Source organism: Xiphophorus maculatus, chromosome 11 (assembly GCF_002775205.1).
Source record: "Xiphophorus maculatus strain JP 163 A chromosome 11, X_maculatus-5.0-male, whole genome shotgun sequence".
In the NCBI taxonomy this organism is placed as follows: Eukaryota; Metazoa; Chordata; class Actinopteri; order Cyprinodontiformes; family Poeciliidae; genus Xiphophorus; species Xiphophorus maculatus.
In genome coordinates this window covers 23085438-23104012 of record NC_036453.1, presented here as the reverse complement: position 1 = coordinate 23104012, position 18575 = coordinate 23085438, and the positions used below count along the sequence as shown (strand labels likewise).

The 18575-nt window shown below is 37.9% G+C and overlaps 1 protein-coding gene across 1 annotated transcript in view; it reads left to right on the top strand.

The window, feature by feature from the left end:
* Window positions 1-18575, top strand: part of LOC102218453 (protocadherin-1-like) — a 125835-nt gene that overhangs the window by 85226 nt on the left and 22034 nt on the right. The window contains exon 4 of the mRNA XM_005803611.2: window positions 1104-1323. Within this exon, the coding sequence (XP_005803668.1) occupies window positions 1104-1323 (220 nt within the window). The remainder of the gene's footprint in view (window positions 1-1103; window positions 1324-18575) is intronic.

Here is an 18575-nt window from a genome sequence, read left to right as displayed (position 1 = left end):
AAGAGCCCCTAATAACGCGTTCTAACGTTTGCATAATGATGCCTGTCCCAAACTGTTTTCTCAGTACTCTTCTGAGGTTCTTTTTTGTTATACTTATTTAGAGCCTCTTGGGTATTGCGTTAAATTGTGGAAAATATTGTTTGGGCTTTTTTTTTTCTTTTTTTTTTTTGCTGGTTTAAACATCAAAGAAGAAATGGGAGGCTTTGGGGAGGGGGATATTAAAATGTGTTGCGAGGAAGAAGCTCACTGGGGCTACTGATTAGTGCACCAATCACTGTCATCAGAATTCATTTGGTGGTGACAGATTTAGAAAATGAATCCTCTAACTGACTAATGACGATAATAACAGCTATGAAAATATGTTTGACGCTCTCGGCTTCTGCTATCCCCACACACCCCAACGACGTTTGTCTTTTAATGTTTGCGTTCAGGTTCATACATATGAATAGGTATTGTCTCTGTAGGTAAACATCTCATATGTACATGCTTTATTCATAACACTCCAACCATTTTCATAATGGTTTTATGTACACAAAACATAGATAGGATTTCAAAATGAATATGGCAAAATAATTGTTTGAAACATGGGTCCTGTTTTCCAGTCGGTTGTCTTAATTTATACTTTATTTCTCAGATAATAACCAATTTTGAACCTTCTTGATATTAGCACTGATAATATTTAATATGTTTCAGTCTTTGCCTGCTATTTACACATTCAAGTCTTCTGAGTTGGTGTGGAGTTTTTGTGATAGTTTATTCATTTCTGCTGCTGCCAATTTGCACATTCTTATTACAGAAATAAATATCCCCATCCTCTTCACATATTTATACCTTATGTAAAATTTAGAATAATAATAGTACAAAAGACTTTTTAATATTTAATAGTGTTTTAATATTTGATACTATTTTCTAACTTTTGGTGAGGGAACTTTATAGAGAGCGGTGTTCAGTGATGTTAAATGGAGCGATTTCAGGTATAACATTTGTCACTGGGGAGCGATCCACTGCAGAGACAACAAAACTGGAAAATGTAGTCAGAAGCCATGTTTGCTTATGTTGGAAAAAAAAACAAAAAAAAACATCTGTTGCTTTGTGTTTTGCAGCATCCCCATCGTCGCGTGACCTTTTCCACCGCCAACCCCGTGCAGGACCTGCAGGACGCCTCGCAGCACAGCTACTATGACAGCGGCTTAGAGGAGTCGGAGACCCCCAGCAGCAAGTCCTCATCTGGTCCTCGCATCGGACCCCTGACCCTGCCCGAGGACCACTACGAGAGGACCACCCCAGATGGCAGCATTGGAGAAACAGAACACCCAGAAAACGGTAGCGTGCTGAACGTCATGGTGTGCCGTGTCTTATGTTTTTCTAATTTTTGCACAATCTTATGCTTCAGTGTGCTCTAGTGGGATTTAAATTCATTGGTTCATGCAAAGTAGAGCATAACTGTGAAGTGAAAGAAAATTATTATCATGACTCCAAGCCAATTGTAATGCCAAAAAGTCTTAGTTTTTCACTCTCAAAGTAATAAAAAATATTTTTTTTGAATAGTACTGACTTAAAGTCACAGTTAACAAACATCTTCTGTTTATAAAATGTTGAAATTAGAAGTGCTTTGTTCAGAACTTAGGTTTAAACTTTGATCATTTTAATGTGTTTAGTTTCATTGTTCTGCTGGAAGGTAAACTTACATCCCAGTCTTAGGTCTTATGCAGGTTCCATCATGTTTTTTTTTCTCTTACCACTTTTCCAATTTCTGCTTGGCTTCGTTTGCTTTTTATTGGATAAAAGCATACCAAAACCATACACCTGCCTTCTCTGTGTTTCACTGAATGGTGCAAAGTTAAAGTTTTGCCCACCACACAGTCAGAGCAAAGTTTATTTCTGGTCTCGTCTAGCCAGGCATTATGACTCAAACGCAGCTGTAATAACTCACATAAGCAAAACCAAGGACAATATTCAATCAACCATAACAAAAAAAAAAAAAAAGGAATTCAGGAAACTTGTTGATTTGAACATCATTGTTGGGTCGAAAAACCTTTTTGAAGCTAAAACCCAGAGGATTTTTTTTTTCTCTTACCACTTCTCCAATTTCTGCTGGGCTTCTTCTGCTTTTTATTGGATAAAAGCATACCAGAACCATAAATCTGCTTTCTCTGTGTTTCACTGAATGGTGTGAAGTTAAAGTTTTGCCCGACGCACAGTCAGAGCAAAAAGTTTATTTCTGGTCTCATCTAACCAGGCATTGTGACTCAAATGCAGCTGTAAAAACTCACATTAGCAAAACCAAGGACAATATTCAATCAACCATAACAAAAAAAACATTAAAAAAATGGAATTCAGGAAGCTTGTTGATGTGAACATCATTGTTGGGTCGAAACACCTTTTTGAAGCTGAAACTCAAAGGATAACAACCAGGGCTTTGAAGAAATGGCAGTCTCTATCAACAGATGCTTCTGAACCATGCTAAACATTGGTTGGCTAGATAAAATCAACAACAGTGACCTTTGGAAATAGACAAACGAGCTGCCTGTGTAGGGAGATTGGGAGGGAGACATTGGCTGTGGAATTGCAATACTCCTTTCCAGCCCACTTATAAAATCACTAGACAAGCTGTGACTTGGAGCCCCACAGGAAGGAGGAAGATAGGATTCCCTCAAAATAGCTGGCAATAGGATTTGGACGCAAACATCAAGAGATTGGGCTACACAAGGAACCAACTAGAGAAGAGGGGAAAAAGTAGAAAGAGTTGGAAATCACTTCTTCTTCCTCCCCGGAGGAAGAAGCAGGCATGGCGGTCATCTGGCCTCCGTTCAACAATGTCTTTATTCTTTCTGCTTTTCCATAAAAGTCAGGTTTGTGGGGTAGACTGTGAACAAGATTGTCCTATTAACGGGTTCTTCCACATGAGCTGTGGCTCTCTGCAACTCCTCCCAAGTTATCTTTGGGATCTTTGCTGCTTCTCTTATCAAATCCTTTTTCTGCTCCTGCAGGTGAATGGGCACTTGGAAGGTTTGCAGTTGTCATTAAAAAAAAAAGAAGTAAATTCAATCCAATCATTCAAACAAATTCCAAAACAGTTACAAATTGATCGTATCTGTCAAACAATGCATTCAACTTTTAATGATTTTCTAAGGAAACCCAGCAGATTGAATTAACTCACTGACTTGCAGCAATCATTCATGCTAAAATCAATGATGTATTTTATATATTACAAAAAATCTTAAAACAGTTAGTGACAATAGTAGCTCCTTTTGTGACTTCATCTAGAAGAGAAACAAAACTAAGCATATAGGCTCTGAAGCAGTTTTCAAGTTTGTAGGATGAAAGAAAGAACATAGAGTTAGTCATAAGAAAAGCCAATTGCTATGACTTGGAGAGGGACACAATGCACGCCTCACAGACTAACACCAGGAGCTTGATAACTAAAAGATCTGTCTCCCATTCTACCTTTAGGAACTCTAGGAACCATCAGTAAACCTGCAGTCTGACAGCAAGTTGCTCTGTTAGGAACAAATGAAACAATCACATCCCTGACATATGGAGCTTGATTATTATTAAGGAATCTATTCTTGATTTAAGAGGGAGCCAATGAAAAAATAAAAAAGGACAAACATGATTGCTCTTTTGAAGTTGTGATTTTCATCAGAACTCTTACTGTATAGGAAAGGGAATTGGGTCAAGCACCGAGCCCTGTGGAACTCAACATGCAACCCTGGAGTGTGAAGAGGGTTTGTCATCTACTCCAACAAGATGGGATCTGTCATATGAATAAAACACACCTAGTGTTTCATTCTCCTGATCCTTGCATTATGTTCAAGCCAAGTAAATATTGTAGTTAACTGTAAGACACATCAAAGCTTGTGACTGCAGCATGAGATACTGAAAATGTTGAAGAAGAATGAATAGTTTATCATGTCATTATTTTTAAGGACAGTATGTCTGAGGGATGTTTCTGTGCTCTGTAGTCATTTCGTAGTGCAGATATTCTCACCTGTGCATTGAGCGTGTTTGTTGTTGACTGTGTGAAAAATTGTTTTTTAAGCAGATCTGTGCCTTTTTGAGTGTCTGCGTGTGTGTGTCTAATCCGTGAGTGTTGTCTAAGCAGTGCCTCCATCCCCCCTCATCAGCAGGTCCTCTGTCAGACATCCTTAATGACCCTCTCTCGCAAGTGTGCTAATTAAAAAAGCTCAACTAATGGAGCATTTGCCCTCTAAATAAATCTGACCTATGACATCCCGGCAGACAACACAATGTTTGGCTGTGGGTGGACACAAGCTACACAGCAGCTTAGATCTGCAGGTGCCATTATTTCTGTGCACAATAATCCCTACGGAAGCTGATGATCTCAGCGGATGTCCATTAAAAAAAAAGAAAATGTCATAACCAACCACTAACTATGTACTATCTTAAGCTGCCAAACATAATCCAGTACTCATTTATTATCAATGCTAGTGACTCACATGGTATATTTCCATTTTTCAACATACCGGTATTTTACTGCAGCTCACCTCTCTCATTATGTTTTTATATCACTGCTTTGTTGCATTAATGTGGTTTTATCTCACCATCATGCAGGGCTTTTTCTTTTTGTGCATAGGTTATCAGTTTTGAGGGTAAGCCTTTCCCAAAGTCCCTTAAGAGCTACAATTAACTGAATAGCAGCAATAAGACTGATGCTATGATACTCTTAGAAAGTTACAAATGTACACTGCAAATCGAGAATTCAATCAGTCATATTTTTATAGAACACTTTTCATAATGCTAAATATAATGCAAAGTACTTTACATGGGATATTAAAAAATAGTCAAAACAAAAGGAAATTCAACATACTATTCTCAGTCAATTTTACACATTATTGTTGAAGCTTTTAACATAAAATGAAAACAGTCAAAAACAAGAAAGAAATGTTAAAATGAAATTTCACGTCTAATTGAATTTGTAACTCAACATGACTTTGAAGGTAAGTTAGGTGGGTAGACGGTTTAAAACATTTGCATCATTACCATTTCTTCCTTATACAAACTCTGTTTGCAATCCTGCATTCATTTGTTTTTTGTTGGTTTGTACAATTTGTTTGTATAATGTGTTTATATATATATATATATATATATATATATATATATATATAACTGTTTTCATTATAAAGCATAATTAAATACTCTACATTGAATCCAAAGTACAAAATCTGTTTTCAGGCCCAAGTATTTTTTTAAACAAATAGAATGCTTTCTTACAAATAACTACAGTAAAATAATCATTTTAATCATCAATACGAAGTACAGTGGGACAAATTGTGACTCGCGTATTTCACTGTGCACAGTCAGAGGACTGTGACGCTACGGCCTGACTTTTTCTTCTGAAGCCTGTGGTGCATGTGTGATTGTTCGAGAGAAGAACATAGTTATCGGTAGCTGTTGCCGCTCTTTTTTTTTTTTTTCTGGGCAAAAATATTTGCCAAGCTGTATTACGTATATTTAAATACCATATCGTTATTGACACACAGGTAGAGAAGAAGCACGGAGACTGTTTAGCCAATCAGGACGCAGAACACAATGCACTGTGAAAAACACGACACAAAAAAATCCGTGAAGCAGCAAGGCCGTGAAAGGTGAACCGCGTGATAACGATATACTGTATATATATATATATATGCAACATATAAACAACATATAAACAACAGAATCTTAAGCCAACTGAAGTACAATTTTGGTCAGAAATAAAAACATATACTCAGTTCCCTGGGTAGGCTATGTGTGTTGTATATTATTTCAATTGGTTTGTTTATCAAAAAAATCTACAATAAACATATTTAATGTATAAGTGTAAAATTTAGTGTTTGAGAATTGGATCAAGTGAATAAAAATAAAACGGAAAAAAATTACTAGGCTTTCAGAGTGGGTCAAGAGGGTGCTGACGGTTCACCTCATGAGGATGAATTGCTTTAACACTTTTGTAGTAAAACTGTTGTAAGGTCACATAAATAAGCTTTCTGTTATTTCAACTGTTTTTGACCTTTCATTGTAATGTTTTATCAAAGCAAAGACACTAAGAGAGTTATCTCCTGTATAACAGGTGCAATATTAACTGCTAATGATCTCTTCAGAGATAATAATCCATGTCAGATTATCTGAACAACCTTATTAAAAGGGGGAGAAGAATTTTTTTTTTGTCTAAGGTAATTTGACATAAAGCTAATTGTATGGGTGTATAATTTTTACCTTCTAACTGATATTTTCTGGGCTGCTCTGTTATCTATGCGTGCAACAAAATCTTTGACTACTTCAAGGCAAAGAGATGTAGGAGCCTGTTGAGGGATCAAATAATAAAACGTGTCACCGTCACGGCAGAACAGCAGACGGCAGGGTTCTATTATTAGTCCAGCAATTTGCGTTGTGATGCATGGACTTTTTGACAGCTTGGTAGAGTCTGGTTATTTAGTTTATTTATCTCTTTTGGAAATGCTTGTGTCCATTAGAGACACCGTACTTCTAGAATGGAGTTGGTGGTGGCTGTGCAGGAGGGGATAAGTCTTGCCAATATTGCCTTTCCCTCTGGCCCAGTGGAGGTCAGAGATTGCTTCAGAACCCATTAAATAGATTTAGTCATTCCATATACAGGCTTGCTGGTCACCCAAGAGCCAGGAGCTGATCATTTCCATTTTCTCCATATCCTCAGCATGTGAAAGACGTGCATTTCCCCCTCCATTGTTTCTGTTGTTGTGCCTGTTTATTGTGCTATTCCCATCTGCAAAACACAGGGGTTTTTTGTGAGACTGGGTGCTCTTTGTTGTCAGCAGCGGGAGAACAAGATTGTGAGAGGAGATGGAGCAGTTAAAGAATGAAAAGGTGGCACAAGATGGGGGGGAGGAGGATATGTAATGTTCTGACAGGGAGTGGGGGACTGAGCGCCCTCAACAAAGAGGCAAATCCCACAACATGAGCACATATGGCAGAAAGATGCAGAGATAAACTGCTAACCAAGGATAGACCTAATTAAAATGTGATTCCCACCTCTGGGAGATAACACCGAGCCCACATAAAATGAAAGATTAGACAGGAAAGGAGAAATCAAATGAGACACAGGAATTCCTCCCCAGCTCCACCTGAATTGTGACATGAAGTCTTTTTTAAGCGCTTGAGTGGCAGAGTGACAGGTTGTACCGGCGCAAAGCTTTATTCATTGCAGTAAAGATGACTGACAAGCAAAAAATGGGGAGGAGAGCACGATGTGTCACTCCATTTAAGTTGGATAAAACGCAATATATAAACCCCAGACTGTCAGCTTTTGCATCACTTGGCCCTGGAAATATTGACATGGATGTGTGTTTAGTCATACTAGGGAAATTTTGACAATTGGGAATCTACATTTTGAGAAACTGCTGGTGCTTCGCAGTGGAACATGACGTTCTCAGAATCCATTTTAGTTTTGCTGGTTAACAAAGTGATGCTTGCAGTCAGGCGCAGCTCGCCTGCAGTTAGAATTAACTTATTGGTCCTTGGGGTGTTGGCAATGTCTTTATCAATGGCACAGATCTCTTACAGTGAAAATAATTTCCATATGTGGTGTATTAGCTGAATATATTATTAGCTACGAGCATACTTGGGCTGGTATGAGGTCCTCACGGTATGTTAATGAAAAAAACAATGCCCTGATTTTTAGAGTCATGGTATTATTACAAAGATTTAATTTTGTTAAAAATCACAGAATCTACTTGCTTATACTACAACTTCTAAAAATGCACATTAGTTATTGCTGTTATAATATTCTACATAATATTTATTTTTTATTTTCTATTTGATTCATAGACTTGGTAGGAGTAAAGTTGGTGTCACCATTAGGTCACTTATATTGTTTGTACAGTTGATGTACATTGGGATGCGGGGTGTAAAGATCACACTCGTCAGCTGAGATAAGCTGATTCTTTATCAGGGCAGACAGAGCATCTGTGTCGTTTAACATGAAAATTTGTTTTATTGTTGGGCCATTTGTGTGACATTTCAGTAGCTCTTGCTTTGGCTTCGTTGCATTTTTGTGATTATATGCAGGTTATAGTCAGGGCTGATTTAATAAGAATGTGGATTAAAGAAAATTGATGTATCTTATTGTTCTTTTACTTATTTGCATAAATTATACACAAAATTAGCTAGATAGACAGGCTATCTGCTTGGTTTATCCTCCAGTTGGCTTGGTAAGAAACAAGGTTACCTGCAGATTGCTAAATGTAACTGCAAATGGCATTATATTAAGAGGATTTCTGGAAGTAACATCTTGACTTCTAAGTATAGCTCAATTTACATTCAAGATCTACATGAATTAAAATAAATAACTTTACTTGGTTACTTAATAGCTTAATTAAACATAACTTTGTCAACTTGTCTGTACTTTGTGCCTTTAGCATTTTAGTATATGCATGAGCATTTAATTGATCTTATATTAAACATTTTGTGTACCTCTGTAGAAAGCATCATAATTGTTACTGAGAACAAGTTTTATTAGGATATGATTTTCTTCCAATCGAAACTTCCTTAAACATACAGTCCCCTGAGAGAGCTGGTAGTGGGTAAGAACAGTTTGATTTAAATTCCCTAAATAATAAACATGTCAGGTTTTGAGGTATTTTCCTGATCACCGCATGGAATTGCACAGAGGACAGCAGAATGCAAAGTGATTTATTCACAGTATTTACCAGAAATATGAGTACTACTAGGAGGAAGTGGAGAAGAGCAGTTAGATTGGATGAGAAATAAAAATGATGAAGAATAATAACAGGAGGTACTGAAATAAGTATGGCTGGAAGGGTAGAAGGATGTAGGTGAGGATAGTGGTGGAGTGTGAATGGAGATGTCTCGATGAAGATTTGTGTTCGAGAGATGGTTTTGTTGGAGGAATTGCAGGCAGGTGTGCAGTCTGCAGCAGGCTAGCCCCCCATTAGGCTAGCGCCTCATTAAAAGAACTTTAAATTATGGGAACTATAACATCTATGTGCTTTTGAAAACGTTACTAAAACGTTGGTGTGCCTTAATACTAGAAATTAAGCTATAGGTAGTTGAGGGTTTATCTGGTGCAAGAAGTTGTCCTGAATTTGTACTCATTTGAAGACTTTTGCAAATTGATGAAATATAACCTTGTAGTGATGGAAGTTCTGCTCTTTTCAAGTATGGCCCCCAAAGAAGAGCCTGTCCCCTTTGGCCCCCAAAAGGGTTTTAATTTATTGTTATTTGTTACCTGACTGGGTAAATATGGATGTTTTGGATGTTCATACATCTTTTTGCATTTAACGTCTTTATGACAAGCCCTGCACTTCACCTAAGTTTATACATTTGTCCTGTTACCGAAATCTGCATTTTTACCCTGGTGAATTATTTAAATCAAACTTTCAATTCTCATTTAACACAAAACAAATGAAAAACATGCATTGTTATATTGTTTATGTTATACAAAATGAGAACTGAGCTCTTTCGATTCACTACAGAACTGATAAATTTGAGCTGGACCTACTAGCTTAGAGAATGTTTTTTTTTTTTTGCATGGGCGTGTGTGTGTGTGGTCAGTCACAGTCTCAGCTTCATTGAATCTGACATCAACACAGCCCATTATGGATTTTGGCTATTAAAGTAAGCAAAAATTCCAATCAAAGTAATACAATTTTGACTATAGATGCTTCCTTATCTGCAGAAATTAATTTCTGGATTATTTTTTCTATGTGCCCAACCATCTCTCTCATTTCCTAGTTCTTATCTTCACATTGTTCTAGTGTTCTCACTTTGTTTTGTGATAACATAGTGATCTCCGTTTCAGTTGGCCTGTATTTATTTCTCATTCCTCTTTTAGTGCATGCAGCATCAAGGATTGTGTACATACATTTTATGCATTCACGCCTGCCTACCATGAGTGTGTTTGTGCAGTGGAAGTGTTTGTTAGCAGTGGGTATGTGTTTGGGGGTTATGAAGGAGGTCGCATCACAACCCAAATGTGTAAATCAATTTGATTACAGTGCCATTTAACTTTAATAGGCTCTGATCATAATCAGTGAGCTCTGTAATTCCCTTTAAATTGATTGCTTCACACAACATGAAAACTGCTTATCTTATATATCTGGTTGGTGTCAAGATTCATGATTTATCATGCACCGTAATCACATCAGACAAACGGTGACTGGTTTCTCTGTGTACAGTGAGTCTGTTTGTATTTCAGGCAGTTCTGGTCAGATTTTAATTTGTAATGGCGAAAGGTTTGCTGTATTATTGTATTTCAGAGAGAAATTACTATTTAGTGCCTTTTCTTTAACATGCTCACTAAAAAAAGTAAAAGTTAGTCACACCCCTTGAACTTTTTTGAATCGTCACATTACAAAAGCAAACTTAAAACCTCCATTTTGGGATTGTAAGTGACACATCTAAGGATTCATATTTTTCCATAATATATATATATATTTTTAAATGATCTGAACCCATTTTTCCTTATGGGGTTTTCCTAAAGGGGCTGTTGTCTATATCCAGCAGTCATTGTGCAAGAGGCTAGGTACACCCTTAAAAGGTCGAAAGTCTACTGCAACACAGAGACACACATGTCAAACAACATGTATGGTATGTGTGCCACACACACATACTAATTACAATTTAGAGAGACCAATTAACTTAATCATTGCTTTGGATTGTTGGAATACCCAGAGGGAACCCATGCATGTACAGGGAGAACATGAAAATTCAATGCAGAAAAGACCCCAGCCTGGGATTTGAACCTGGAACATTTCCGCCTTGCTGCAAGGCAACAGTGGTACCAGTTTTGTATCTGTTCAGCTGGAGAAAGTTATGACTCATCCACACATTGATATGTTCTACACACTAGTGATTAGAATCAGAATTTATTTATTTGTCACATGATCTTTTATTCACTTTCATTAATTATGTATCCTAAGGGATATACCAAAGACATTTCTTCCCCATTTCATATCATTTTATTTTATTAAATAAGTCTTTTTTTTGCACTCCAGAAGACACTTGGAATCCGATAACAGACATCTTCAGTAGCCTAATTTAACCTCTCGACTTATCTGGGGCCAGCGATGTGCCCCGTCTCTCTTCTTGGGGGCACACATCACACATTTGATGATCAATCCCTTTGTGTTCAGCCCAGGCTCAGCAATAATCACTCCTTTGGGGGATCCATGGTTAGTCATCTTCAGAGTGATATGAGGGCTAGCATTCGTGTTGCTGGACTGAAGGCAGGTACTAGCATGTGTACACCCCTGCACACCCCCACACACGCATTCACACACAAACTCAATTGACCACAGATGGAGGAATTTTGATGTGGCTGCTTGCCCAGCATGAGGTCTCCCTGTGTCTTCCTCTGTGTGGACTCGGTGCCATATGGGCTATTGAGAAGGGTAAGATAAAATGGAATAAATGGCATTTGCATGATAATGAGGTTCTTCGGTAATGCTGGCTGATTTTCCTCCCTTAGATCTTACAGATGATGTTTTTAGCATTATATATTTGTTCAGTTTGAACTCCCATCAGGGGGTTTCCCTGCACTTTCATTGCTGGCTATATCAGTGCCAGAAAAGGGCAAGGTTGTTTTGGCCATTGCTGATTTAACACATGAACATCTTGTTCTTGTGAACAAAGCGTGATCAAATAAAGGCTTAAATCAAGACATTGTTTTGACTGGAGGGCAGAATATAGCGCTAATGGACCTTGTTTTTCCTATGAATGCCAACTTGGGTCGATGCCCAGGTGCCAGTTTGAAATGCTGATGCAAAGGTGTGGGTTTCCTTAAACAGAGGTCACTGTGCTTTGCCAGAGTGTCTGCCTCTTTTATTCCAGCCTGAACCAGCACTGTGGCCTATTGCAACAAGAAAAGAGACAGGGCATGGGACTAGTAGGTTTTTGGATACTCCTGTTGAAATGGCTCCAATAGAGTGTTCGCTTTTGGAAAGCTGGTATGGGCGATATGCTTATCATTCCACGGTCATTTCATCATTGTTCCTTTCTTAACTTAGCTGCTTCTGTTTGCCATGATTCAACTGTGCTTTTATTTTAAAGCAAGTAGGTCATTGGAAGAACCTAACTGGAGCGCAAATAAATTCTCTATCCCACATTAAGCTCCAACACTATATAGACTCTGGTAAACTATAGCCCTTTTAACAAATTACTTTATGGGACAATGGAGCTGAATCCAGTGGCGCTGATGATGTGTCATCATGTCATAGTTTTGAATGTGTCTACATTTCCCTTCGCCCAATTTGAAATCGAAAATGTGCTTTCGCTTGTCTGATCGCTGACAATGAGAGCGAAGGCACCCCGTTTAAACTTAGACCACACACATTACAGTATTTGTGAAATGACAGCAGACAGGCCAGAACCTTTGAAAGGGGGTTTTGTGGCATGTAATCGCATCTCAGGCCATTAACTACAGCACTGTAAAGAATTGGCTTATTGTCTTTCTGATTGAACTAAATTATTGTGTGGCAAGGATTGTAGCCACATGTTGAAATTGAAATGGAACACAAGCAGGAGTCCCATTATCTCAATAACCCCCCCTTGCATTTCATTTCATACCAGATTCTTTGACACATTAAAGTGATTTCTCCACAGTTACATCACTTTGTCCAGCTGACTTGAAGACTGGGGAAACATAACTGATAATAGGATCCTTTTGTCCTGAAAATGTATTGTGGTCATTCATGCAGTCATAACGTCTGTCAGTGTTTCTACCACTATTAACACTTAGAGCATTCATTTGTGATGCCTTGAAAAAGTAATTATACCAGTGAATCTTTGTTTCACATTTCATCACATCACGAACAGAGACTTTATGGTGTTTTATTTGGATTTCATGTGATAGACCAATGAAACATAGGAAAAAGGTGTGTTGTAAAAGGAAAAAAAAATAGAATTGCTCTTTTTAAAAAAAGGACCAAATGCCATTGTACATCTCGCTGCAGAGACTCGCTGCTCAGGTGAAAGAACATGTTAACTTCAGTTTTTCTCTCATCAAAGCTGCTATTTATTACTGTAGCCCAGAAAAGTTAACAATGAAATGTTACAACACAACAACAAAATGACAAAAAAGAAGCTATGCTAAAACCAGAGTTGTGCTAGCAGGTTCATCATACATAACTGGTTGCTTTTCCTTTGAGGCATTTCTATTTACATTTTAGCTTTATGGTTGTGTTATGGCTTTTGCATTTTCTTGACCCTCTGGTGCCACTGTGCTTTATGGAACAGTGACATGCAGTCAGTGGAGGCAAGTGAGGCTGAGCCTCACCTGTCATAATGGAAAAATATAATGATAAAATAATTTATATAGCTATTTTCACCCTGTGGTTTGTACTATAAAGTATTTATTTTTTATTTAGCTTAACCAATTTTGATTATTCTTTCTTCAAAATTGCTGAATTTTTGCCATTCAAACGCTCAGGAGCGAAGCTGGTGAGGCAGCAGCGAGCTGAGCCTCACCTGGGATTGCACAACCTTTCGCTAACTGCACTGGCTGCCATTCTTTGAGAGCATGTTCCTTTTGTCTGTACGTCGCCAATAAAATAGTTAAAAAACATTTAATATATGAACTGATTTTCTATAATTTAGCTTTGTATATAATGTACAGTGCTTTTTGTCACCAACTGTGTGTGTAACGTGTTTCGTGTGCTGAGGAGCGATCAGAAACGGCAGAGAACAGACTCGAGGTGAGGCAGGTAGTTCTCTTGCCTCATGGCAGGGGGCGCTCATGATCCCTGACATTGTGACTCCTCAATTGCAGAGTAAGAGACAGTAGCAGCGAGCTAGCCATACAGTACAGTGCAGCGATATATTTATAGTTTTCTCCTCTTACCACATCACAAAATAAACATTAAGCCTAAAACCATACTACTGCAACAGACTGAATCTGTTCTGCTATTTATGTGGGACATATTTCAATGTTTTTAGGGGCGTTGTTGTCAGTTGCTATGGCAACGAGTCTGCGCGTAGCCTGGCCAATGCAGAGAATGAGAAAGAAGTGGTTTTGAGTTGTACTTCAATGATTTTTCCCTTTGCTGTGGAGCATAGCGTGAAATTAATAATATCTACATTTCCAAGTTTCATTGAGTTAACATAATTATTCTACCGTGGCAGCGCGGCTATGGATGGTATGTAAAAGAATTGTCTTTTTCCCCTCCAGCGTTGTCCGCTTGTGTGAAATTTCCTTATGTAAACAATAATGCATGTGGTCTACATAGTCAGTGCCTCACCAGCTTTGCACCTAATACTTTTCAAGAGTCTCTATCTAATCTGACTAAGCTGGAGCTCTTTGGGGAAAAAAAGATCACAATTTTCTATTTATTTAAGAAAAAATCTTGAAATCCTTTTCACTATTTTACACTATTTCGAGTCAATACGGCATATTGAATCCTTATTAAGGAAATGTTTACAGTACACGGTGATAAACTGCGAAAAGGTTCATGGCACGTAAAGACTTTTCCAAGGCACTGGTGGCTGTATGTTCTTGGCCATAAACATTTCCCAGTAGTGCATTTCTCATTTTGGTCATTTTTACTTATCTACTTCCTCACTTAAGTGAAGATGACATGGATGAAAATCCAGATAAATGTTCAGAATTACATCTAAAAAGAAAAGTGCATGCATATAAGCTCACATTAGTTTCCATAAATAGTGCTTTTAGCACCATGCGGACACCGAACATGCTCGGTTTTAGCACTAAGCCTGTAAAATGAATGAGTGAGCCAGTGTGCCTAAGCCAGTATCCCTAAGCTTTAAATGTGCTCATGTATTACTCTAACAAAAGTGGATGGCTCTGTGTGCTTTAAAAATTGGATAGTATGCTGTCTACTTCTGCCATGCCAATGAGTCTTGGCAGCAGGATGCTGAAGCAGCAGGTTCGGAGGTGGTAATGTGTGTATAAATTTAGGCTTGAAAGGACAAGTTTCTTAAGACATATGAAGTAAAGAATCTTTATTATCCCGGTGCCTCTCATTTCCATAGGAGGGGTTCCTTTTAGCTGACTTTGTACGGCCAGTTCCAGGGGATCTTAAGTCGAAACTTGAAGGATAATTATGGAGGCAGAAATAGAAAGTGGAGGTAGAGCTCTGTTGCTCTCACTGGGTCTTACCCAGTCTCACCCCAGATGTGATTCGTGGAGCAGGTATAGACTGCTGTGCATCAGGGAGGGGATGCTGGCTTGGGGCCAGTTCCACTTCAACCTTAGTTGGTGGGGCTGCTCAAGCCAGCATCAGAGGAAAGCCCGGAGGGTCATCTTTCCATCATAGTCTGAGTCGCTGAACCTCCCTCTAACTAGTGCTCTGCCCTTCAATGATGGATGGCACTTGAGGGACTGGAGTTGTACGGTATGGGTCTGACATGCATTTCCTTATTTCCAGTGAGTCTCGCAGGAGTGGAAACGTTGTGGCTCTAAGCCTTTCTCGCGGATGTGTCAGAATTCCCCGCAGTTTAAGAGCATCACAAGCTTGATGAGGACTGGATCTAGTAAAAATGAAAAGAGATTCTGGAAAACAAAAGTGGCAGCACATATTTTCTACTTTCACCCCTGTGTCATTTCCTACTTTGCAGTGTTGTGTTAACATGGCGTATCATGCAGTCAATAATCTTTATGCTTTCAGCTAAAAACAAAATATATACTTTAATTAGTCTAGCTTTTCTTTCTAAACACAAATGTAACTGTTAATACACTGAAACATTAACAGTAACATTTTACTTTCCCGTTACAAAGAATCCAAAGCACATTTTACTTTTCCTTGACAGAGAGTTTTTATTCAGTGCCACACTTTTAGTTATTACTTTGCCATGCTGGAATTTTTGACTTGTATAACCTTAAATCGTATTCTCTGTGAGTTACTTCCAAAGAACCCTTGTTCCCAAGCCAAAAGTTGAGTAACTCTGACAGAATATTACATGATGGTGTAAAATGGTTCAACATTCATCTTCAGAATCTCCAACCTAATTAGGAGGCATGTGCGATTTCACCACAAAGAATCTACAGTCTAAATGCCCGTCATCATGCAAAGGTTTCTTAATCATCAGAAGTTTTTTGTTTTTTTTTTCTTTACTGTTTCTGTTCTTTGTCTTATGTTTTCCTTTGGGTCATTCCTTCTCAGATGGCTGCACCATGTTCCATGCCCCAACATGTGTCACTTATCTTGATGTGCTGTCTACTGAAAAATTATCTCGCCTGAAGATAGATACTCATCATACATATACCTCAGGCAAGATCGTAACAGATGGTGAGACGGAACATAGAAAAGAAAAACGAAACAAAAAAAATGATGCTCTTCTTGTGCATTTGACTTCTTTATTGTTTTGTTTCGGTGTTCTTGGGCATTATGTTTGTGACAGGAACAAGTGGTAAGCATCAAAGTTTCATGTTTAAAAAGATTTTTTTGAGCAAGATGATTGTACTTAGACCACATTATGAGCCTTAATTTCTAGGTTTTAATATTGGACTTTTATTTTGTCCTTAACATTCTGTGGAAAAGATTTAAATGAACATCATGATAAAATAACTGAACAGACTGCATTTCAAAATTTAGTATGATGCACTGAACTATTAAAATATAATACTAGAGTCAAAATTTATGAGGAACTTGGGACTTGAAGAGATTTTGTAAATAACAAAATGGTTTATAATCTACTTAGTGCTACTATTAACCAACCACAAAATTAAATTAGAAGTTTACAAATGGAGAATACAAAGAGATCTTTTATTTTCTTGGTCTGATTTAACTTAAATCAGACCAAACGTATCTTGTTTTAAGACAGATGGAATCAAAATTATGTATATTTATGAAATGCCACAAAAATGAGAGAGAATGCCAGAGATTTATATATCAAAGTCTTCAAAATCAGAAGTTTACAAACTGTTTGACTTGGGTCAAACAGTTTGGCTCTGAGAAGGAGCTGAGCCTCAAAGGCGGCACTAGGTCCAACCAGGCGTTTGCACAGCTGAATAGTTGCCATGGGAGATTTATTTCCAGGACTTCTCAAACATGCATGGAATAATCAAAGCAACACTCCAGATATGTTTTGATGAGAGAATGTAATTCATAACATGATTTTAAGCTAAAATAACCAGATTTTGTAAAATACTGCTCCTTTAGTAGGACTGTGATCAGGGCTTTGCGATGGCCATATCTAATCGATCACTTACCTCACTGATAGAGGGTGGTGTTCAACCCTATACACACAACGTGCTCTTCTTCTATGCTTTGACAGTAAAGGATAGAAGAGAATTGATAAGATTGAAAACAATCAGAAAAATACAAAAATATAGTGGGAATAGAGCCACTTAAGGACACTCTCCTCATTAGTGATAATCCCCATTAAAGCTGACAGATTACAAAAAAAAATGGAAATAAAATGAGACAGAAACAAGGACATTTTTGTACAACAGAGTGAAAGATAGCAGAATGATAGGTACACTGATTTCATTCTCAGTCTGTGAATGTGGGGATGAATGGGTAAATCACTAAATGTAGTCTGAAGCCCATTTGTTCTTCTCGACTTGATAAAGAACTGAACAAGTACAGACCATTTGCCTTTTATCATATTACTTATAAAAAAATGCTTTAAAGAAATATGACTTGTGGTTTAAATAAAGCCAAAATAAGCTTAAACTGAATAAAGTTGTCAATTTGGCACACGTCAATCAAGTATTGTCAACTTCAGTCAAATGGCTACAAACTGTAACATTTAATCTACTGGATGTTGACCAAACAGGAATAGAAACTGATTCAGATGCGAACAATCATCTTGGGCTTGAACTATTTTGTTCTCAAATGTGCTTAATTGTAATTATCTGATAATGTAGATTTTCCTAATCGCATAGTGTTGTTGATTATAATAAAACAGTTGTATCGCGGTATTAATCCTCTTATAATAAGGAAGAGGATTTTAAAGTGCAAGTGTTGACTTTACTTAGCTAGAGTGTCCCCTTCTCTTCCCTACTGTTCCTTGAAATAAGAGTGAATATATTTCATTTTAGTGATTGTACCACATGTCTGATCTTATCAACACCATCAAAGAACATAGATCTTGACCTTGCTACATCAAGTACTGGTAGCTGAATACAACACATCACTAAGGAAGACCACAGGAGGGAAGAATCATGCTGTCCTTAAAAGCTGCCTTGATGACCATCCCCACTGCCTTCTGTGTTTTGTAGTTTTCCTCAAATCTATATTTAAAGACTAAAATGTACAGTTTCCCTTTTTAAAGATTAACATTCAGTGATATTATTTAGCCCCATGTGCTATTTCCTCACTAATCAAAGCCCTGACAGAAAAGCTATTGCCTGGCATCGGGCCATGGCGAGTGGAGCCGTGTGTGGAGATTGCTGTCGTTCTTTTCCTGCTACACAAAAGGCAATTTTCATATTCCATCACAGCATAAATTTGAATTGTCCTGCTCCTAACTCATGGCTGTATTGTTCAGAGCATTGTGGGAGCGGAGGCTTTCCATCTGACTGCCTATAGTGTGTTGACTTTCCATGAGAATTGTCAGTCATGCAGCAAGTCTCTATGTGCAGTAAATGGCCAAATAAAGCCTTCGCCTCTCTGGGG